This window comes from Paramisgurnus dabryanus, chromosome 22 (assembly GCF_030506205.2).
Source record: "Paramisgurnus dabryanus chromosome 22, PD_genome_1.1, whole genome shotgun sequence".
In the NCBI taxonomy this organism is placed as follows: Eukaryota; Metazoa; Chordata; class Actinopteri; order Cypriniformes; family Cobitidae; genus Paramisgurnus; species Paramisgurnus dabryanus.
The window spans coordinates 22,056,952-22,074,911 of record NC_133358.1 but is presented as its reverse complement, the minus strand read 5'-3'; the positions used below and the strand labels follow the sequence as shown (position 1 = coordinate 22,074,911).

Genomic DNA, 17,960 nt, shown 5'->3' with positions numbered 1-17,960 from the left:
CAAATAATCTTAATAATTAGAGTAAACACCTACCAGGGTATGGCATCTTGGCTCCAAACTGTTGTTCAATTGATGGCTGGATCAAACGCTTTTTCGTGGCAGGCGGAGTTTCTCCCTCCGCATCCTCCTTTTGGAATTGCGATTAGAAAAATAAAAACCCTTCCTGAGTTAATGCTATGCTACCTAAATCTGACTAAGTTAACCACAATCGTTAGTAATTTATTAAGCAGTTTGATTTACATTCCCGTCTTTTAAACCTTCAAATTAAGATGCTTAAGTGTCTGAGGTAAAATTAAGATTAATTAGTAATTGTTACCTGATCCTCCTCTGTCACCTCCTTTTTGTGAACGGCCCTAAGATGTTTAATCATTGGGGATGTTGTTTTATTATATGCCAACTTTTTATCGCAAATTTGGCATTTCACTTCATTTTTTGCAGATTCTAAAGTAAAGTAGCGCCAGACTACTGATGCTGACCTTGGAGCCATTTCTTCGCATGAGAGTCGACTCAACTCGACTCGAGTATGTGATTAACTGATTTGATTACAAGTTAACAAGTAGTAAGCTCAAACCCCGCCCAGTAACCGATTCTAAAGATTTCATTGGGTCAGTAACTGCGCTGATTGCCTAATAGAAAGACAGAGCGTGTTTATTATAATCTGAAAACCACGCCCACCGGGGAAAACAATCCAACTGTCTCCATTTACTTTGCGAATGGGCGTGGTTTTCAGATTATGACGCGTTGCGCTCTGTCTCTAAGGGGAAATAATAATCAGCCTAAGAGAACCATACTCTGTCACCACTGGATCCATTTATTTAGTCTGAACTGAACTTTATTTCTTTTGCAGGGGTCCGTTCTTCGTACGTCGCTTACTACATCCAAGATCAAATGATCAAATTATGATCTTGCTTATTCGGTTCTTTAAACACCCCTGCTGTTGATGATTAGTATGACAGGATTGAATTATCTGAGAATATTGCGCGTTCGTGCACCGCATGAAAAGGCAACACATATCTGATCAGCAGCGCTGTGATTGGCTGGTTGTTACAATGGACAAGAACACGCCCATTTTTAACCCCTGCAGTGCGCGAGCTATGGATAGAAGGTTATTTTGAAAATTTAATGATGCTGAATTTGTAAACCTACCTAAAAGTATTTTTGTACATATAATCACCCAACATAATGTAAACTATTTTGTGAAAATATAATCTTGATATCTTTAATATTCATGTCAAGATTAAGATCAATGCTTGTAATCAAACTTTGATGCTCCTAAAGTAGGCCTACTTTAAGTCTCTTTTAAAAACAGTTAAATGCCTGTTTATAACAGCAACCAAAAAAAAGCAGAATAAATAACAGGTGGTGGTCCTGCATCTTCATGTGATGTCTCTCTCATCTCTTGAGGAAGTTGCTCTTTCTTAAACCCACAGCCAATGCAACACTTTAATAGCTGATAAATTAAATTTGAATTGTAGTTTATTATAAGATGGTGTTTTCCCCTCTTTTGTGCAGTTGAAAATAATACACCAATACTTTCAGCAGTTTCCAAGAATGTGGTAAATGAAATATGATGTGCAATTAGTGAAAGTAAATGTTATTCTACACCAAAAGATTATAAAGTGCAACTCTTTAAATAACAATTTATCTTCAATGCACTAAATAAGTTTACTTCAATTGCAATGTTCTCATATAACTGATTTCTGACTGCAACAATATTAACAGGAGTCCATATTAACTGCTAAGTCTGTACAGAAAGGTGCAGTAAAGAAGATACCCATGTAAAAATGTGTAAAATAAAAAAAATTGTTTATTGGCATTTTTTTGTCACATGAAAGGGACAGGGTAACATCTTTGTAAAAAGAATTTTAAAGAATAGATAGCATACAAATTACTAAATAAATTATTAAATGACTTTATTAAATCAATTTTCAATAATATGGTCATACGTTTTTCTTGTCATTTGTTTAAGAATAATAATCAAAACGTCTGCTTTACAAAAACAAGTTCCACAAGTACAGCTTTTTTATATTATATATATTTTAAATAACATCGTTATATTCAATCTAACCTTTTTTATTACGTGTTGAATTTGAAAAGCTCTTCATATTAATCGTGCATCTTACGCAGATTGCGCTCGTATAATGGAGAATACATGAATGCGTCAGACTTTACGTATCACCTCTGATTAAAAAGGTGCGATCTAATCTTGTTTACATGAAGTAAACCTGCTCCCGAGCATCTTACGGACCGGTTGCTATGACAGCAACTTGAGGATGAGCTTCGAAGAACCAAATAATCCAAGATCAAGCCAAATCACCATTAAAATCCAGCTAACGGAGTAATCCACGTACGAAGAACGGAACCATGGCCGCGATTTGTATTAAAAATCAATCTTAAAGAGGAGTCGATTCTCCTTAATGGAATCGATTCCCCTTATGGAATCGATTCCAACCTTTGGAATCGACTCTCGATTCTCAATGCCTCGGAATCGAAGAATCGATTCTTTTTGGAATCGATTCCCAGCCCTAGTCTTTCTTACTGGCGGCTCATTGATAACGCCATGATTGTCGGTGTGTCCGGCTTTTCACGTTGAGCCGGGTCAATATTCAGTTCCCAGACACGCTGAGTTTGATTTTTTGAATCGTTGAACTGCCCTTGGCTCTCGACACGTCACTGGACTGGAGTCAATCGGATGGAAAGAGTGAGAAAACAAGGCAAGTTATGTCTGTACTCTCAATGTCGAATATAAAGTACGCAAATGTCTATTAAATCGTGATTGCAGAAGGTGTTGTGGTGGAACAGTTTCATTTTAGGAAGCAATGTCCAATATGTAAGCTTATTTGATTATTTAAAACGGAGCCTAGTGAAAATACCGTAGTAAGCTATACTTCAGTGTTTACTGTAGGAACATTAGCAAGTTGTACTGTACAGTAATACGTTTTAGGACCACAAATACTACACTTTGTTAGTAAAGGGTAGTACATTGATAAACCACTATAAATGCTTTAGTTTACTTTAATATTTACTAACTACTAAAATCAGTATTTTACTATAGTTTACTATAGTAAATACTAATGTATACTACAGTGTGGGGAAGCAAAACATCAAAATAGATTTATTTTATGTCAGCATAGTCATTTGGTTGGCTTTATACTATAATACAATTTCAAAATGCAGGATTGTTTCTAGCCATCTGAAAATATGTTTTAAGTTACACAACACTTCCTCTTAAATCAATTTAAATTCTGCATGATCAATAGGATTTAGAGGATATTATGTAAATTGCCATGTGGTTAGACGTACTACCATGATCATTTATATTCAATATTTTACATATTTATATTGTGTTCCTACACAATTTCTAAAAGAACATGTTTTTAATGCATCTCTTTTGTTGCTTTTTGGGAAATGAAAGCATGGCAGTTTTTGTTATTCAGTATCATTGGGTTATAACATCTGTAGGCCTACATTATGTTAACAGCTGAAAGGAAAATCATTTGACCAACAGTAAAATATTCACAAGGCTTTCTATCTAAATTTTTATTGGAAGTTAAACTTTCCCAAGTTTTATCACAGCTACTAACACTTAGGGTTGATTTCCGGTGCAATTAAATTTGTTTTGTTTGCGGCATATCCTTCAATCCAAACTGACTTGCAGTGCATTAAGGCTATATAGATTTATTATCAGTATGTGTGTTCCCTGGGAACGACCCTATGACCTTGTGTTGCTAATGCAATGCTTTACCCTATGAGCCGTAGTAACACCATAATATTATTTAAAGTTACAAAACACTTGACTCACACTTCTGCATTATATTCAACTGTCTTTTAGTCATATTACACAGAAAGTGTTAAGTGCCAAAGACAAACCTGTACTACTAATGCATTTTTTTTTCATGTCACTACACTTTTTTTATTGTGTGTGACATGTCAGTACGTGTTTGTACTTGATCTTTTGTATTTGCCAATCGCTGCTCAAACCTGTTTGACTGTTTGGGTCCATGCATTAGATCACATTCGATTACAGTTACCTTTTCATACCTTTCATTTAAACCACGGCTAATCATTGTTCCCTAAAATTGTTTTTCTATATGTGTAATAATGAAAAGAAAGAGATTTTGTCCTGATTGGTTGTATTGTTTTTCATATAAAGTGAGTTCTTGTGTCATTTGTAACAAGAACCCAGTGTTTACTTTCAGTTTCAGAAGTGTCTTTGTTTGGTTACTTGGCTCAGACACTTAAGTGTTTTATGCTTCCTGGTGTCTGATCCTGGTTAAAGAAAACAATAAAACATCTTGTCTGCAGGCAAATCATTAAGTTACAGAGCCAAAAAAGCATATTTTTATATTCAGAACAGCACCTTACTGCACCAGTACATTTCTATTGAATCTGCTTGTGTGTTTTTTTTTAAAGCAATCATTTAAGGCATTAAACTGCAAACCCAAACCCAAATTTGTTTAGGAAAATAAACCTGATTGTCCTTACAGGTTCAAAAAATGCCAAAAATACAGATTGAAGTGATAGAGTGAACTATGTTTGTTATCTTTTCCCTGCACATTTAGTTTGCAGTGCAATATTGTAAACAGATGTACAGGAAGGTTTATAATAATTCCACTGCTTGCTTTTAACAGCATTATTTTATTGTTTCTGAAGGAATTTATGATGTCTGAAGGTATTTATGAAGAGCTCAGACGCAAAAGCCTCTAAGTGCATGTTTTCTTGTAGGCCTAAACAAGTTTGTTTATCAGGCTCTTATGTTTAGGTTGAATAATTCCACTTGGATGGCAATGAAAAGTTTATTAGTCAGTAAATGAAATATCTTTTTTTTTTTTTTTTACAAACGTCACTTTAGTCAGATAATTGTTTTTTAATAAATTAAGTGCATGCAAGCTTTGTTGGCAAAAGTCTCCACTCCTAAAAAAAAATCACCTGTCATTCTTCACTGTGCTGAATAGAGGTATAAGGCAAAAAACAATGTTCAGTACCTTAATATATTCTGCAGGGTTCCCATGGGTCCTTGAAATCCTTGAAAGTTTGTGAATCTGGGGAAAACAATTCAAGGCTATGAGAAGTTTTTGAAAATATACATACATAGATTCAGGTCATTGAAAGTGCTTGAAAATATTTTACCCAAGAAGTTTTCTGGAAAAAAATCCATATTATCCCCTGTGTAGTGTAGGATAATATCAAAAATTCTAGACTTTTTAAGCACATGTGCTAAACTGTTCGCTTTAAATGCTTATATCTTCTGTATGCAAATGTTGATTCATACCAAAATGGTTTTTTGCATGTTGTGTTTGACAAATGAAAACGTTTCGGGTTACGTATGTAACTGTTGTTCCCTGAGAAGAATACTTCCTGTAACGCCGTCTTTGGCAATATTTATGCACTTACCCTTGGAGGCGTCCCCAAAGTGTCACCACAGTGACGCAGCGCCACTTCCCTTGAAAGGGAACTGTAACAATGTATCTTAAAAGGTAACACAATGTAACCTTGCTCTCACTTGAAATGTGTCACCACATTTAGTCCTTAATTTTGAGGATATTAGACCTGGAAAGTTCTTGAAAGGTCCTTGAATTTGAAGTTTACTTAGGTGTTGGGAACCTTGATTGTGTAAACCACCTTTATCCGGGTACTTGCACCATGACTTACACATGCCGTCATTTATCCATTTCCTTATTGTGTGAAGAATGCTATCAAAAAAACTTTTTAAACACATTGTTCTTCAACAATATGCATTACATCAATTTGTAACTTTTTCCCCAACAGCAATTTTTTTTTTATTTGCCAGCCAGCGCCAGCTTTTTTATGATTTTCACAAATGTTTAATGCCTTCCAGAAAACAATATATCAAATGGAAGAACAGACCCTGTGCTTTAGACAATAAAAACATCATCCTACCTTCATTTGTTCTCTTTTTATCACCTCTCAGATATGGGTAGGTTTCTTCAAAAAATAATTAGCAAAAAGCTAGGGTAATTAAATGTTTGTGAAGGACTTTTGATAGAGATCAGATTCAGAACGATCCTCAAAACATGCATGGAGTTTGAACTGTTTGCCTTAAGGGAATACTTTGGGTTCTAAAAGTTGGGTAGAAGCACCACTGGTTGATAATAGCGGAAATACGTATTGCCGGAAAATCTTGTCATTGGCATGGAAACGTTTTCTCTTAATTGACGAGTTAACTTGTCAATGGCGGGGAAAGAGTTAAAGAGCCCCTTGTGCCCTGCTAAAAAAGGTTTTTTGGTGTAATGCCATATGTTAGCATGGTTTATGGTTCAAAAAACACATTATTTTCCACATATCGTGGTGAATAATAGTGACTTGTCATAAATGAGTAAAAAAATGAACAAATAAATAAATGCGTAAACTGCCTCACCCCGATACTATCGTGTATCAGTGATCACAGGCTGACCATAGGACCATCTCAAAATTTAGCATATCGCCCAACACTACTTTTAACCTTGCATTTGTTGTAGTCCAAGAAAATGGATTTCAGTTGGAGACGATAACTCGCGTCATTGTATATTTTGGGATTTGTTAACATGTACTAACACACCAAAGGAAATGAAAAATCGTGAATCAGATAATAGGTGCTCTTTAAAAGATTTTTTAGAAATACTTTTTTAGGAACTTGTTTTGTCATTGACCCAAAAGTCAAGTTAACCAAACAATTTTACGAAAATTAACGATTTTATGCTCAAACTATGTGGAAATGCTCAACCTGCCCTTTCAAACCTGCACCTTATAGGTTCAGCATTGCATTATCTAAAAATATCTCTCCCTCGGAGAGAAAGGCAAATGGCACCCATGCAGTGAGCAAGTGTGTTTTGTTTGACAGGGGGAGTGTGTGGAAGTGGCATATGAAAGAACGTCCCCACGTTTGCTCCCTCCCAGTCGGAGAGAAAAATAGTGGAGGATGAAAGAGAGGTGGAGACTCATCTCTCGGTCGCCCAGACTGAGACTCCTCTCTGTGCTCATGCCACACATGATTAGTGACTCTGAAGGGCCTTTCTCTTTTTATGCAAAGCCCAAAGATCCCTCTGGGACTAAAGCGGATGCAGCTTTATACTGCAGAAAAGAGCAGTCGGTGCTGGTAGAACCTCTTTTTTTATGCTTTGCCATGTTTGTGTTCTCCGTAGGGTCATAATGAAGAGTTGTCATCAGGAGCAGGTGCGTCCCAGAGTCAGAGGAACTTTCTGAGGACCTGTTGCATCTATGAGACATTGCTGGTGAGTCTCGACTGTACGAGTCTTCAGGATGGAGGATCAGGCCAACTGTCCCAATGTTAGCATTCCCTGCTACAATGAGCAAAGAGACAAGAAGAAGCGCTATACTGTGAGTCACACGTGATAATCTTTGTGGATGTTCTGATATACATTTCATTTCGTATTGGAATCAGATTGTAAAATTTTTATTTGCCCTTTTGTAAGGTTTACAAAGTAATGGTCAGTGTTGGAAGACATGAGTGGTTTGTATTCCGGAGATATGCTGAATTTGACAAACTGTACAACACGGTAAGTCAATTGTTTGTAAGACATTTGTTTTAGACACATGATGTGATCATTCATTTTAATCATCCATAATCATTTCAAACTTACTTAAAAGGTATTTTGTAACTATGACTGTACTTGTATGTAACTATTTGAGTTGCTTAATTTGAAATTTAAATTGGTTTCTAGTGATATATTTACAGGTTTAAGAAAAATATTTAACTCTTTTTAGATTATCCATTTGCTAAATGTCTTATTCAGGCTCATGAAAACAAATCTAATGCTTTCTTTTTGAAAGATGAAACTGAACTGAACTTAATTTTTCTGCAGTTGAAAAAACAGTTTCCCACTCTGCATTTGAAGATCCCAGCTAAGAGAATATTTGGAGACAATTTTGATCCAGGTATTTTTCTTTGTTCACATAGTCAAGTCACGTCACATTTATTTACATAGCACTTTTTAAAAATATGTGAAGAGTTTGGTTCCAAAACGCAATAAATTCATTTTGACTAATTTCAGTACAAATTTGTTTTATATACCAAGAAAGTGACAAGATGAAAACCACTATTTTCTGTGGTATACAATGATTAAATAGTGGTATACAATGATAAAAAAACATTAATGGCATTAATCAAAATACTTTGTCATATTAAAAACACTGGCATTGCTGCTTTCATCCTTGGGACATCGTCGCTGAGGTTTTTTGACAGCGATCAGCTGTAAAATGTTTTGGTCCTGCTCGATTTTTGTTGACTTCGAGTAAAAGTGTGTTCCCAAGGATGTATGTTAATGCTTAAAGGAATAGTCTACTCATTTTCAATATTAAAATATGTTATTACCTTAACTAAGAAGAGTTGATACATCCCTCTATCATCTTAGTGCGTGCACGATAGCATTTAGCTTAGCCCCATTCATTCAATGGTACCACTCAGAGATAAAGTTAGAAGTGACCAAACACATCAACGTTTTTCCTATTTAAGACAAGTAGTTATACGAGCAAGTTTGGTGGTACAACGTAGCGCTTTTCTAAGCGGATTTAATAGAGGAACTATATTGTATGGCGGAACAGCACTTTTGGGAGTACTTCAACTCGCTTGAAAAGTCCCCTCCCCTTCTCCCTCTCATAATGGGAGAGTGAGGGTGTTACTGCGCCAAGTCGAAGTACTCCCAAAAGTGCTGTTCCGCCATACAATATAGTTCCTCTTTTAAATCCGCTTAGAAAAGTGCTACGTTTTATTTTGTACCACCAAACTTGCTCGTATAACTACTCGTCTTAAATAGAAAAACCGTTGATGTGTTTGGTCACTTCTAACTTTATCTCTGAGTGGTACCATTGAATGAATGGGGCTAAGCTAAATGCTATCGAAGTGTCGCAGCGCGCCCCAGCACTTACGTGCACGCACTAAGATGATAGAGGGATGTATCAACTCTTCTTAGTTAAGGTAATAACATATTTTAATATTGAAAATGAGTAGACTATTCCTTTAAGTTTAACAGAGATCATGTAGTTCACAAATTTGATTATTCATACAAAAAATCATCCAACCCATAAAATCTTCGTCCATGTTTAATCTTTGCATTCGGACAACCTGGCAACAATGTTTTGTGAATTTTAACCATGTGCTATTGGTCATATCTGACCAATTATGTGACAGCACATAATCAGTGTATTTATTTTTTGCAGAAACTATGCGTCAAGTAATTGAGATTACATGCAAATATTGTTAAAATCTTTTAAATGCTGAACTACTTTAATTATTCTTCCACCCATTGCTAAAATCTCTCTCTCTCTCTCTCTCTCTCTCTCTCTCTCTCTCTCTCTCTCTCTCTCTCTCTCTCTCTCTCTCTCTCTCTCTCTCTCTCTCTCTCTCTCTCTCTCTCTCTCTGTCTGTCTCTCTCTCTCTCTCTCTCTCTCTCTCTCTCTCATTCATTCATTCATTCATTCATTCTCTTTCTCTCTGGATAATTGCTGCCTCACTAGAAAACAGTAGTTTAATTATTTAAGGCACATTTTCTAGTAGCATCCAATGCTTCTCTGAGGACAGCGTGTTTTAACTATGCATCACGGGAAACAGTATGCGAATGCAAACCACAGAATAGTACATAGAAAAATTTATGTTGAGGAATATACACTTAACATATCCTTTAAATTGACTTGGCCTTTGACGTCAACGGCAATCAAACACTTCTGTGTTTTGGTGAAATCCTGTAACTTGGTAGAACCTAGCAAAATCAAGTAGATGCCAACATGCACAGGTTGCTTGCCATGGCCTCATTCTTGAACAAACTGCACAGGGTCCCAGGTTACATAACAAACCACACTACATTAAATATGGATTTACTTGCACCAAGGATAAATATGATTTGGGCCAACAACAATTTTTTAAAAGCTTTGAATTTCTTAGCTGCTTTAATGAACTTTAATGAAATGATTTTTAATATAGTACTAAAGACATTTAAAAACCAAAATGTCCCAAAGTTTTTTTTTATATTCAGTATGTGCCATGGTAATAATTTTGCATAAGGTTTAGCCAGTCCAGTACATGATAATATTAATTTATTCAGTGTTTATTTGCACAACATTTTGCACACTTTTGAGCGACAAACCGTTGTGGTATAGTGTTGATTTTGGTCCTCTGCTGTACACATTTTTGTGAATATTGTTTTTTCTAAGCTGACTGTATATTTTTATTTATATTCCCAGAGTTTATAAAACAAAGAAGAACAGGGTTACATGAGTTCATTCAAAAGATTGTCACCAATGGACAGCTCAGCAACCAGTGAGTATATTAGCAGATATAGTGCTGGTGTCTATATATATATTTATATATTAGCATGCATGCTTTTAGACGCAAAATGTGAAACGCCCTTATTACGTTTCACATTTTGCGTCTGAAAACGCCACTGTCCCGCTTTTCTCCCTCTCTCCAATGCGCATGGGCGGTTGCGCTCCGGTAACTTGTATCGTTGCTAAGCAACATTGAGCCGCACTCCCCATATGGTTAGTAATGTGTTCTCATGCATTGTTTCTTTTATTTGTGTCAAAATTGACCGTTTGTTCGAGCTGCTCATCCATCTCGAGCTAATAAGGAACGAGTCAATGTTTACATGACCCAAATGGTGAAGCTGCCTGGTTGGATCTTGTCACATGACCTGCGCGGTGCGAATGCGGAATTCTAAAAAGTTGAAATATTTAAATAAAAAACGAGCGCGTCTCGACCGCGTGGCTCTCTGTTTGAGTGCGCTTGCCGCGCGCCTACATTAAAAATAACGTGTTTGCGCACTCAAAAGACGCGACATGTTAACGCAAAAAAGTTTCTTACACTGAAGTGTTTATTTTAGTTCATGTTGCTGTACACAACTGTGGCTTTGTATTTTCTCATTTGAATATTTAACATGTGAATGTTCCCTCATTTCAAATACACAGTCCCGATGTCATAGACTTTCTCCAGATGGACAAAAACTTCTCTGATGTATCAGAAGATGAAGATGACAAGGTTGGTGTTTTTAATATTTACAACATGTTTGAATGTTTTTAATGTATGAACTGTTAAATAACTTGTCTTGATACATTTAATGCATGTTTTAGCACAGTTTTGTTTTTTGTGTTTTTGTAATTTCTTTTACAGAGTAATTCCTCATCTAGAAACATTAACCTGGGACCATCTGCTAATATATAGTAGGCATTTTCAGAATAATTCATAATAATTTTATAGACTAGCCTACTCTGCTATAGATTATTGCTTCATGCAGTTACATAAATATCATGTTTATTAAAAGATTTGGAAATAGAGATAGAGACCTGTCTTTTTTATTTTCCCAATTAATTTTCCTAATATGTTTCTCCTATAGTGCAAAGCCAACTGACTTCGACTTTCTTAAAGTCATAGGAAAGGGAAGCTTTGGAAAGGTATGTTCATTATTAAAGGAATAGTCCATTTTCTTAAAAGAAAAATCCATATAATTTACTCACCACCATGTCATACAAAATGTTGATGTCTTTCTTTGTTCAGTCGAGAAGAAATTATGTTTTTTGAGGAAAACATTGCAGGATTTTTCTCATTTTAATGGACTTTAATGGACACCAACACTTTACACTTAACTCAACACGTAACAGTTTTTTTTCAACGGAGTTTCAAAGGACTATAAACGATCCCAAACGAGGCATGAGGGTCTTATCTTGAGAACAATTTTCATTTTTGACAAGAAAAATAACAAATATACACTTTTAAACCACAATTTCTCTTCTAGATCCGGTCCTTTAATAGTAGTAAGTAGTAATAGTAGTAGTTTGGATATTGCCTGCAAAGTTCTGACTTGTTTAGAAGGAAATTGGTTTAATCCCAAGTGCACAACTTGTATCAATTACTAAAAGCTCTGAATGTTACTGAATGTTAATTGTGCTTCGTGGTTGACTATGTTAAAGGGGACATATTATGAGATTTTTTTAAAGATGAAAACTAAGTCTAAAATAGGTCTGAGCAAAAGTGTGCCGTTTTGGGTGTGTCATTTAAAATGCAAATGAGCGGATGAAGTGCAACCACTGATCACAATGATGGTGGTTTGTTGCAATTGAAACTCAATTGTGCTGTGAAATATTTTATCTCTCTCTTTCTCTCCATACTAAATGGTTGTGCTGTGGTTGGATAGTGCAGATAAAGGGGGCGGTATTACCTTATTCTGACATCACAATAAGGGCCAAATTACAATGACCTATTTTTCACATGCTTGCAGAAAATGGTTTACCAAAACTAAGTTATTGGGTTGATCTTTTTAATATTTTCTAGGTTGATAGAAGCACTGGGGACACAATTATAGCACTTAAACATGGAAAAAGTCCGATTTTCATAATATGTCCCCTTTAAGTTTAAGCTGTGGACTCTCCATTTAGGAAGTGAAAGTTTCACAGTTTAAAGTCACAGAGCTTTTATTTTACTTATGTTAAGCCGTAGTGAAAGTCGGAACTGCTGCTAAACCAACTGTCCTCTCCCACACAAAGGTTCTCCTTGCAAAGAGGAAACGGGATGGAAAATGTTATGCTGTCAAAGTCTTGCAGAAAAAAGTCATTTTAAACAGGAGAGAGGTAATTTGATGATATGTAAAATAAGGAGATAACAAGGCCAAAAAATATTTTGATACAGGCATAAAAGTATGATTTGCCGGTTTGTTTTTATGACAGCAAAAGCACATCATGGCTGAGCGTAATGTGTTGCTGAAGAATGTTAAACATCCCTTCCTGGTTGGACTGCACTATTCTTTTCAGACAGCAGACAAATTATACTTTGTCTTGGATTTGGTCAATGGTGGAGAAGTGAGTATTTGTTGAGTAACTAATTCTGAACTATTATATGGCCACAAAATCTACTGTTCGGCAGATGAAACCAATATGTTATACATTTGCTGACAGTGGCATTTTTCTGTTGGAATGTTGTAATAAGGAAATGATGGGACGTGTCATGTGACTTGTAAACGAGTTGGTCAGACCAATGAATGAATGAATGAGTTTATTGTATTTGCCATTGTATTTAAATTGTGTGTGTTTTTACAGACATGAATAGTTAATATAGTGAAACCAATGACCTGACTTCCTTCTTTTAGCCTAAGCTGTGCCAACCACATTTTAAATGTCAGCTAATTAAAACTCCCTGAAATAATGTTAAGACTTGTGATGAGAACCACAGAACTGAAGAGGGTGACATTCAAAACCGTGATGTAGTAGGTAGCATGGCTTTTTGGCCTTTGTTAAGTACAGTTTTCCTTTTGCTCAGGTTTTATTACTTCTTTTTTTATAGCTTTTCTTTCACCTGCAAAAAGAAAGAACCTTTCCTGAACCAAGAGCAAAGTTTTATATCGCTGAGATGGCGAGCGCTCTGGGTTACCTGCACTCTCTCAACATTGTTTACAGGTACAAACTTTTTGGCTATACTATTGGAGGTGATTTTGCATTAAGTGTGCATGGATCTGTTCTTATGAAATGCATTTGCATAAATGTGCTTGGTAAATAACCATGTGAGCACACCATGGAGCACACTAAAGCCTGGACACCGGTTAAAAAAAAATTGGTAGTGCCCGCACAGTCCGTGCGTACTATTCCGATGACGAAATTTGTGTCACCCGTTCTGTACGCAGACCCTCACGTATGCGTAAAAATGTATACTTTAAAAAAATATATATACTTTTAGCTTTACACTCATAGGGTGTACTGATATGTTGCTTTTGCGGGATTGCTTTTAATATTAATTAAATACATATCTGTCATTTAATATCACCTATAGATTTTGTGAATTTTTCTGTGTAATGTTTTCAAGCTTTATTGTTGTAACTGAAAACACAAAGCAAAATGTTCTTACAAGTTTAGTGCTCTTGTTTTTCTAGGGATTTGAAACCAGAAAATATTCTTTTGGACTTTCAAGTAAGCATCTATCTTTTTCACTTTCATCACAACCAGAGCATAGCTTAAAATTGTTGTCTGAGTTCCAGATGAATAAGATTGATCTCTCCTTGCAGTGAAATTATAACAAACATTTCTGATTTCCAGAGATGAGGTGTTCATTTGAGCAAATGTGGCTTTAGCCAGCCAAAAATAATATTGCAGAGAACCGGAGACTTATTTTAACTTGAAAGAATGCTTGATATTGGGTTAAGTTTTATTTGTGCATTATTTTTATGCAATCTGAAGAAACTGAGAAGCTTACAGGCTCTGGCAATTACTCCAATCAGACATAAGATACTTTGGCTCTGAGAAAAATAGGCCTTTTGTGTTGGGAACTTCCTGAAAATGTTTTGTTTTTTTGTCTCTAAAGGGACATATAGTCTTGACTGACTTTGGACTTTGTAAGGAAGGCATATCCCAATTAGACACAACGACCACATTTTGTGGCACACCTGAGGTATTGTGTAATACAAATATTGTATTTGTTGCATACACTAAAAATATGTTTTAAATACATTGTGTTTGTAGCATATTAGTATAATGAAAGTGTGTTTTTAAGCGAAAGCTAGTTGACCCAATGAAATTCGGTTAATTTAGTCTTTAATAGACGCTTTATACTGTGTATATATAAAAAATATACAACTTATTGTGATTTAACATGTATTTAAAGGGTACCCTGACTGTACACACATGTATGGCGTAATAGAATAACACTGGCATTGGCTATATGAATGTAAAATTTAAAAAATTAAAGGCCTCTATTTTTCTTACATCACAATACATGACGTCAAAAGGTTGCGATCAAAAACCTGTTTTATTAACGCTACAGCGAGGTAAACATCTTCAATACGTTGATCATAAAATGTATGCAAAACAGAAGATGAGAGTTATAAATGCACACAAACAGTAGGTAGTGTAATGAAGTCTTGACATCTACATGTCATTAAAAATGTCTTCAGTCCTGTTAATAAGATCCGAAGAGTAACACAAATTTGGGAGTTTTTAAAGTAATTAAAATATTTAATGCGTTTCTATCAATATATTTTAGTAGTACAAGGCAAATATAAAGTATTAAAGCATACAAGTCTTCATAGTCGAGGTACCCTTTAAATTGTCAAGTGCTCAGCAGACTTAAAGGAAAACACCACAGTTTTTCAATATTTTACTATGTTTTTACCTCAACTTAGACAAATTAATATACATCTATCTTTTTCCAGTGCGTACACTTAGTCTTTGTACAGCACATCGTGAATGTGTTAGCATTAAAACTAGCCACATTCATTCCTTAGGATCCAAACAGGAAGGAATTTAGAAGCCACCGAACACTTCCATGTTTTTCCTATTTAAAGACTGTTATATGAGTAGTTACAATGTGTATGTATTAATTTGTCTAAGTTGAGGTAAGAACATAGTAAAATATTAAAAAACTGTGGCGTTTTCCTTAAATGCTTCTAATGCAACTTATGATTGTTATCATACAATAAAAATAAATAATTGCATTCTCTTGTTGTTTAAATAGTATTTAGCTCCAGAAGTGCTCAGGAAGCAGCCGTATGATAATACAGTGGACTGGTGGTGTCTGGGTTCTGTGCTCTATGAAATGCTTTTTGGGCTTGTAAGTTACCAACAGACCTCAAAGATTGTTGTATGTTACTGGGTATTCATCATAAAGGTAGTGATGCTTAAATTCTGTTTTACCTTTATGCTTTCAACAGCCTCCATTCTACAGCAGGGACACGCATGAAATGTATGACAACATTCTTCACAAGGATCTTGTAATGCGCCCTGGGGCATCCACAGCTGCCTGGTCCATACTTCAGGCCCTGTTGGAGAAAGACCACACCAGGAGGCTGGGCTACAGAAATGACTTTGTGAGCTATTTAGTAGTCTGTGTGCTGTTACGTCTCCCCCTTGTGGAGGATTTGTTTAAACATTTCAGTAGTATTTCATGGATCTAATATACAGTAGGATTCTGCAAAACAGATCCCTAGAGACTTGATTATTATAATATAGGGTTCTAAATTGGGACCATTTTAAGAATTTTCTGTGCAAAATGATTTCGGATGTTGTCATGATATCTTTACATCTTAATCTTTACAGATTGAAGTCAAAGGACATGACTTTTTCTCATCCATCAATTGGGATGACCTTGAGCAGAAAAAGATCACACCCCCTTTCAACCCTAGTGTGGTAAGACTTGATGTCTGACTAAAGTTATTAAAAGCGTATCTGTGCCATTCATATCTACACATGCTGGTGTCACATGCTAACTGGTACTAAAGAATTAGAGACATGGCACAATTATACAAATTCTTGATTCATAATTGTATCAAAACTCTCAAATGTTGTTTTGCAGGATTCCCAGTGTGACACCTCAAACTTTGATCCAGAATTTACAGAGGAACCTGTGCCAAAGTCTGTGTGTATCTCTTCAGGGATGTCAATAGTTAATGCTAGCGTCATGGAGGCTGATGCTGCATTCGAAGGATTTTCTTATGCTCCACCATCAGAGGATTCATTCTTGTATGACTAATGGTGATTTACATAGGGCTGTTTGAAATGGGTGTGTTGTTTCTCTGATGACTGGAAGCATTCGACAAACATGGTGTCCCAGTCAGAAGGTGAATTCTTGTGTTTGTTAACATAAACCTTTTGGGATGCAGGGTGTTTCAAACTTTATTTTTATGCTTGAATAACAAATTATATTTTGTATAACATTGAACGCCTTACCCGAAATACAGCTCAGGAGCTGAAGTGTTGATATTTTTCCTCTCAGAATTATTTTCTATGGTTTCTATGATGTTTGAAAACTCTGTCACATTCCTTGTTGTCATCTTACACTTATAATATTCAGTATATGAGCAGTTTTGTTTTGTAGTGTAGTCTGTTGTTAGAAAAAAGCATTCATGTTATGTCACAAAAGCAATTAAATTGCTGTTTGACACTTTAATATGTATTTCTCTTTGTTAAATATAATGTATGTGATGTAATTATCAAATGAGCAAAGCTGTATGCTATATTCTAAAATCAATATTTTCATAAACCCTATGGCATTTAACAGCCCTAATACATTGTGCATTGGTTTATGTCTTAGTTTTAAACAATTAAAAAGTGACAGTGAGCTAAACCTGTATTTTTTCTGCAGCCCTCTGATTACAAAATAAACTTTTTGCTAAGAAAAATGAGGAAAAACGTGAACAGGGAAAACATTCATATGTCAAATATAATGTCACGTTACATAATATTCCCACTTTAAATACTGCATTTCTGTATTACAGTATTTTCTATGAGGGAAATATCTGCAAAAAACCATGAAAAAATATATTTAATAAATTCTTTAAATTATGAAATTAAACGCCATACAATCATTTCATTATAAGTGATAAAAAGTAAACGTGTTATCATAACGTTTATTGCGCATGTGACGTATCTTCTAGGCTCGAGCTCATGGGCGCGCGCTTCCCGCTCTGTTGCAAGGATTGACCGGTACGCTGTTAAGAAATGGACGGTTTACTTTCTCTGAAAGAGTCGATAATAATATATTTAGACAGAAGTGGTGGACTCCGTAAACTTATAGAAGACTGTAACGCAATTAAAGGTTTGTTTATTTGCGTCATTATATTTATTTAGCCTATATTTTTACCTCAATGAAAAGATGCTCGCGAGACTGCAATCAGTGACCCTCCGTTTTTGTTACACTTGTAGCCTATAAACAGTAACGTATTCATTTTCACTATTGATTTACATTATTTTGTAAAAACGTGCCAGCTAAGCATGTTAATGTGCGACAGTTAATTAAATTGGTATTATTCTGCCCTGCGAAGACAACCCTACTTAAATATATCTAGCTAAGACCAGCATAAGCTGGTTTAAGGTGGTCCTCCCAGCCTGGCAAAGTGGTGGTGGTTCAGCTAACGTTAAGTCCAGCTAGACCAGCTTATAAAGTCTCCAAAACACAGCTAGACCAGCTTAAAAAGTGACCAAAACACCTATTGCAGCTCGCTGCACCCGCAAAACCAGCTAAAACCAAGCTT

General features: G+C 35.5%; 1 protein-coding gene across 1 annotated transcript; it reads left to right on the top strand.

The window, feature by feature from the left end:
- The first annotated feature begins 2,538 nt into the window (after window positions 1–2,538).
- sgk3 (serum/glucocorticoid regulated kinase family member 3) lies at window positions 2,539–17,124 on the top strand. Its single transcript, XM_065258260.2, has 17 exons — window positions 2,539–2,714; window positions 7,143–7,338; window positions 7,434–7,517; window positions 7,824–7,896; window positions 10,198–10,273; window positions 10,921–10,990; window positions 11,123–11,172; window positions 11,346–11,403; window positions 12,493–12,576; window positions 12,673–12,804; window positions 13,286–13,398; window positions 13,869–13,905; window positions 14,297–14,383; window positions 15,446–15,541; window positions 15,642–15,797; window positions 16,027–16,116; window positions 16,283–17,124. The coding sequence occupies exons 2-17, from the start codon at window positions 7,261–7,263 to the stop codon at window positions 16,457–16,459; spliced, it is 1,461 nt and encodes a 486-aa protein (XP_065114332.1). The 5' UTR covers window positions 2,539–2,714; window positions 7,143–7,260; the 3' UTR covers window positions 16,460–17,124.
- Window positions 17,125–17,960: the final 836 nt, after the last annotated feature.